The 6,346-nt window shown below is 48.5% G+C and overlaps 1 protein-coding gene across 1 annotated transcript in view; it reads left to right on the forward strand.

The window, feature by feature from the left end:
• EPG5 (ectopic P-granules autophagy protein 5 homolog) overlaps positions 1-6,346 on the forward strand; it is a gene marked incomplete at its 5' end in the record, with an annotated part of 79,441 nt that overhangs the window by 26,441 nt on the left and 46,654 nt on the right. The window contains 5 exons of the mRNA XM_029286342.1: positions 254-394; positions 1,908-2,052; positions 3,435-3,632; positions 5,315-5,425; positions 6,217-6,221. Coding sequence (XP_029142175.1) covers positions 254-394; positions 1,908-2,052; positions 3,435-3,632; positions 5,315-5,425; positions 6,217-6,221 — 600 coding nt within the window. The remainder of the gene's footprint in view (positions 1-253; positions 395-1,907; positions 2,053-3,434; positions 3,633-5,314; positions 5,426-6,216; positions 6,222-6,346) is intronic.

Below are 6,346 nucleotides of genomic sequence, written 5' to 3' on the forward strand. Positions count from 1 at the left end.
CTATCATCTATCTGTCTGCCTGTCTGTATCTCTATTTCTATCAACCATTTACTATCTATTTCTTTTCTTTTCTTTCTATCTGTGTATCTATCTGTCTGTGTCTCTATTTCTATCAACCTTTTGCTATTTCTCTATCTATCTATCTATCTATCTATCTATCTATCTATCTATCTATCTATCTATCTATCTATCTATCTATCTATCTATCTATCTACGAATCTGCAAAATGAAATATATTTCTTTCTGTTGACAGTATTGACAGCTTCTGTGCTGAAGGCATCCCTTTTCTGGGCATTCTAGTACAGTCACGGCATTTGAGGACCGTGGTTCACGTCCTGGATAAAGTGTTGCTGCTGTTCTACCCGTGCCATTACTACCTTCTCAAGAACGAAAAGTGAGTTCAGATTTGATCATGATTTGGCTGATCTTTTCACCCCATTGGTCTCTAAGCCTTCTTAGAAGACCTCAGAGTCCCATACCTGAAATCCAAAACATTTTGCTGAGGTCCCATCACTGAGGCAATGTCATACAGGTAGTCCTTGACTTACAGCCGTTCACTTAGTCACTGTCCCAAGTTACAATGGCACTGGAAAAAAAAATGACCGAGAACTGTTTTTCAGGCTTAATGACCATTTCAGCATCCCCAAGGTCACGGGATCAAAATTCAGACAACTGACATGTATTTTATGCATGACAGTTAGAACAATTAACCAGTGGAACAACCTGCCTCCAGAAGCAGTGGATGCTCCAACACTGGAAGTTTTTAAGAAGAGACTGAGGCTCCTCCAGTGGACCATGCCTTGGCACTTGCCCCGGTCCCACCCCCTTCTGCCAGAGACCCTCAGATCTGTCCCACTCCTGCCCAGGCCCCCACAGGCCCCCTTGACGCGAACAATGTAGAGCTGGCCACGTCCACTCAGTAAGCCACACCCACTCCATCCATGCCCACCCAGCAGGCCGCACCCACCTTGGCCACACACCCCCATCCCCCCCCCAGGGCAATCACAATGCTGATGTGGCCGTCAATGAAATTGAGTTTGACACCCTGTTCTAGGTCATCCAGGTTGTGCTTATCCCAAAGGTGCTTTTTTTCAGGAGGCAACTGGACTTCCTTTGTTTTTCTTTGAAGACGTTTCGCTTCTCCTCCAAGAAGCTTCTTCAGCTCTGACTGGATGGTGGGGAAATGGAAGGATTGATACTCCTTGCAGACAGCTGGTCATTTGCATCCTTTTAGAGAGTCGTTGAGGCCACTTGGAGGTTTACCTGTGTCCTGAGGGTCACCTGAGTGGTGCAAAGGGGTGGTGGAGAACAAACCCATCAGGACAAGAGTCAGCAGACCATCTGCATTTAAAAAGACAAAGGCCTATTGTTTTGAAGACAGCCAAGTCCACATTTTGGACAGAGAGGACCGCTGGTTTGAAAGAGGGGTCCAAGAGGCCATCTAGGTCAAAACTGAACAGAGGGGGGAGGGATCTGACATCATCTATCTCCAGTCAACAACAAAGTTCTTTCAGCAGTCCCAAGAAGGCTCCACACCAGTTTGCACCACTCAGGTGAACCTGAGGGCACAGATGAGCCTCCAGGTGGCCTCAACGATTCTCAGGAAGAGTACTAACGACCAGATGACTGCAAGGAGTATCAATCCTTCCATTTCCCCACCATCCAGTCAGAGCTGGAGAAGCTTCTTGGATGAGAAGCAAAACATCTTCAAAGAAAAACAAAGGAAGTCCAGTTGCCTCCTGAAAAAAAAAGCACCTTTGGGGTGGCTTCTATATGGCTGCTCCACTTGACAATCCGTTGCTCTTCTCGCGCTAGGATGGAGGGAGGACTTCGGCTGGGGTACGAATCGAGAAGCTTCTGCCATTGACCGGATAACTAGACGGCCCACTTGTTTCTGGCTTTTTTAGGTTTCTCTCCTTCTTCCACCAGTTCCTTCAGCTGGACAGTGGTGCTCCCCAAGGGATGACTCAGCAGATGACCCACAGGGTGACTCAGCATTTGACCTGGACAAGCTACGGCAAAAATGTTAAGCTGTTGAACTCCATGATTCAGGTCAGGAAAGAGAGGTGCATCGGAGGTCCCTGAAGACCCTTACTCTGCTTCCAATCAGACAGAGGACTGGGATCCCATACAACACAGGCCCCCATCCTGTCTCGGTGGGCGGACCGGAGGGAAAAGGGAAGGGGAAGCATTTTACTCACACGTATGCGCAAGCGGGGCAACGGCGAGCACACGCGCGATGCAAATGGGGCAAAGCGCTAGTGCCCACGTGACACTCGCTAGCCCTGTCCTGTTTTCACCGTGCGGGCACCAGTGCCGACCCGTTTTTTGCCACGTGCCCTGTTTAGGCCGCGCGGCGCCCCGTTTTTCCCGCACGGCGCCCTGTTTAGGCTGCACGGCGCTCCGTTTAAGTCGTGTGGAGCCCCGTTTAGGCCACGTGAAGCCCCATTTAGGCCACATAGAGCCCCGTTTTTGTCGAATGGCACCCTGTTTAGGCCACACAGCACCCCGTTTAGGCCACGCAAAGCCCCATTTAGGCCACACAGAGCCCCATTTTTGCAGAATGCCACCCCGTTTAGGCCACACAGGCCCCCATTTAGGCCATGTGGAGCCCTGTTTAGGCCACACAGCCCCGTTTTTGCCGAATGGCACCCCGTTTAGGCCACACAGCCCCCCATTTAGGCCATGTGGAGCCCCGTTTAGGCCACACAGAGCCCCATTTTTGCCAAATGGCACCCCGTTTAGGCCACACAGCCCCCCATTTAGGCCATGTGGAGCCCCATTTAGGCCACACAGCCCCATTTTTGCTGAATGGCACCCCGTTTAGGCCACACAGCATCCCATTTAAGCCACGCAAAGCCCCATTTAGGCCACACAGAGCCCCATTTTTGCCGAATGGCACCCCGTTTAGGCCACACAGCCCCCCATTTAGGCCATGTGGAGCCCCATTTAGGCCACACAGAGCCCCGTTTTTGCCGAATGGCACCCTGTTTAGGCCGCACAGCACCCCGTTTAGGCCACGCAAAGCCCCATTTAGGCCACACAGAGCCCCATTTTCACCGAATGGCACCCCGTTTAGGCCATGTGGAGTCCCGTTTAGCCCATGCAGCTGCGGCGCTAGTGCGAGCGGGGACAACTGCAAGCACTGGCCAGCCTGTCCTGCGGCCCAGTGGCCAGGAGGCCAGGGCCCGGTAGTGGGCCGCGGCTCACAGGCTGGGGACCCCTGCCCTAAAGAACTATATTCAGTGCTACACCACATTCATTCTCACCTGGTAATGGAGGCAGAAAAAGTCTTGCCAGCCCTGAAACATCAGGCTGAATTGTGGCCGCAATTCGAGGACAACCTGTGTAGGCCTTGGATCTCCCCCCCCTCCTTTTTTTTTTTTTTTTTTACTGCGAGCCCAACAATCGCCCTCTCGGCTTTATTTCGACAGGGCCACATTTTTATGAGCAGCCACCCGAGCGGAATTGGCCCGGCTGCCGTGTTTGAATTCTGGGTCCAGCTCCTGACCAGCCAGCCGCTGTGGCACAAGGAGAGAGCCGTCCTGGAGCTGATGGACGGCCTGTGCCAAGCTGCGTTCCAGTTCAACCAGGAGGACTGCGTGCAGAAATTGCTCTACCAGCAGCACAAGGTACACGGGTCTTCCTCCCGGCTGGCTTTCCCCACAGAGGTTTCCAGCGGGGAATAGCCTTGTCGTGATTTCCGACAATAATAGAATAGAATAGAATAGAATAGAATAGAATAGAATAGAATAGAATAGAATAGAATAGAATAGAATAGAATAGAATAATAGAATAGAATAGAATAGAATAGAATAGAATAGAATAGAATAAACAGAATAGAATAGAATAGAATAGGAGTAGAGTAGAGTAGAGTAGGGAATAAAATGCAGAATAGAATAGAATAGAATAGAATAGAATAGAATAGAATAGAATAGAATAGGAGTAGAGTAGAGTAGAGTAGAGTAGAGTAGAGTAGAGTAGGGAATAGAATATAGAATAGAATAGAAGTAGAGTAGAGTAGAGTAGAGTAGGGAATAAAATGCAGAATAGAATAGAATAGAATAGAATAGAATAGAATAGAATAGAATAGAATAGAATAGAATAGGAGTAGAGTAGAGTAGAGTAGGGAATAGAATGCAGAATAGAATAGAATAGAATAGAATAGAATAGAATAGAAAATATGGAATGGAATGGAATAGATCTGGAAGGGACCTTGGAGGTCTTCTAGTCCAGCCCCCTGCTCAGACAGGAAACCCTATACCATTTCTTAAAATCTCCAGTGGGGTATTCACAACTTCTGGAGGCAAAAGCTGTTCCACTGGTTAATTGTTCTCACTGTCAGGAAGTTTCTCCTTAGTTCTAGGTTGCTTCTCTCCTTGATGAGTTTCCATCCATTGCTTCTTGTCCTGCCTTCAGACCCCTTGGAGAATAGCTTGACTCCCTCTTCTTTAGGGCAGCCCCTGAGATACTGGAAGACTGCTATCCTGTCCCCCCTCGTCCTTCTCTTCATTAAACTAGACATACCCAATTCCAGCAACCGTTCCTCATATGTTTTAGCCTCCAGTCCCCTGATCATCTTTGTTCTTCTCTGCACTCTCTCTCTCTCTCTCTCTCTCTCTCTCTATCTATCTATCTATCTATCTATCTATCTATATCTATATATCTATATTTATCCACAATGGGTTGGGTTCACACAACGGACCCTGCCAGATCCAAACAAACCGCATGATGGATTGATACCAATCTTTAAAGCGGATTTTTTTTCCATGGCTTCTAATCAGGAATCCACATTTATTTTTAGAAGCTCAGTTCCAGAAAATTTAAGTCAGGTAGGGAAGATATGTGGTGGACCTTGTCAGTGAAAGAATTCTGGTTGGTGGTGGTCCAGGAAGAGAGCCTTCTTTGCCACTCCCCCCTCCTTCGGATTATACTCCCCCAGGGTGGGGGGATGTGCCCCCCCCTAGTTCCTTGGCTTTTTGAAAATACCTAAAGTCTGGGTCTGGCATCTCGCTTGAAGCTCAAACAGAGGAGCACAGTTAGCATTCTGAAGACCCTCTCCCTGCCTTTTAATTAACTTTTAATGTCACATTTTAAACTCTTCTCGCCCTGTTTTAAATGTTTATATTCCATTTTGTTGCTGCTAACATTTTATTTGTAACCCGTCCGGGGTCCCTCCACGAAGGAGATGGATGGTTTCTAAATACGATAGATAAATAAATAGGGCTGCTTAGGTTCCATTGTTATGGAAGAACCCTATAGGAAGGTGGCATTATCTTACCCACATGTCCTCTCTTTTCCTCAAATCTCCCAGAATGCTCTAGGCTATCACAGTGACAAAGGGCTGCTGTCCTCCTTGGTCAGCTGGATTGTGGCAGGCAACATCACACCTTCCTTCGTCGAGGGAAATGCTAACCACACACAGGTAAGAGTTGAAATGCTAAAATTAGCTGGGAGCTTACGGCCCGTTCTTGTAGGACAGGGGTCCCCAACACCCCCGGTCTGTGGACCGCAGCATGCCAAAAACCGGTCCGCACAAACAAGCAAAGCCCCATCCGCGGGATGCAGGCAGCACACAAACCCACGCACCCTCCGGTCCGCGGAATAACCTCTCTCCATGGAACCAGTCCCTTGTGCCCAAAAGTTTGGGGCCTCTGCTCTAGGGCCTATCTGAACATCAGTGTAGGAATTTAAGGGAATCAATCTGTTTGGTTCCAGTAGTTTCACTAACGCCTCCAACCCACATTTTGCATCCAGCTTGGTGACACTTAATTATGAGTGTGTTTACTTAGAAGCCACTCGCTGTAGTAGTAGAAATAATAATGATGATGATGATGATGATAATAATAAAGTTGGAAGGGACCTTGGAGGTCATCTGGTCCAACCCCCTGCTCAGGCAGGAAACCCTATACCATTTCAAACAAATGGCTATCCAGTCTCTTCTTAAAAACCTCCAGTGTTGGAGCATTCACCGCTTCTGGAGGCAGGTTGTTCCACTGGTTAATTGTTCTCACTGTCAGGAAGTTTCTCCTTAGTTCCAGGTTGCTTCTCTCCTTGGTTGGTTTCCATCCGTTGCTTCTTATCCTGCCTTCGGGCGCTTTGGAGAGTAGCTTGACTCCCTCTTCTTTGGGGCAGCCCCTGAGATACTGGAACACTGCTATCATGTATCCATGTGCAGGAATGTGCTTGTTAACCAGTGCTGTTTAGAGGTTGCAGCTTCTGTAAGAACATGAATTAGATCACAGTTGGTGCCTGCTTAGCTAGCATTGTGTAAACCAGGGGTCCCCAACCCCCGGTCCGTGGACCGGTACTGGGCCGCAGCATGCCAAAACCCGGTCCGCACAAA

Source organism: Protobothrops mucrosquamatus, unplaced genomic scaffold (genome assembly GCF_001527695.2).
Source record: "Protobothrops mucrosquamatus isolate PMUCROS unplaced genomic scaffold, P.Mucros_1.0 scaffold3365, whole genome shotgun sequence".
Taxonomy (NCBI): domain Eukaryota; kingdom Metazoa; phylum Chordata; class Lepidosauria; order Squamata; family Viperidae; genus Protobothrops; species Protobothrops mucrosquamatus.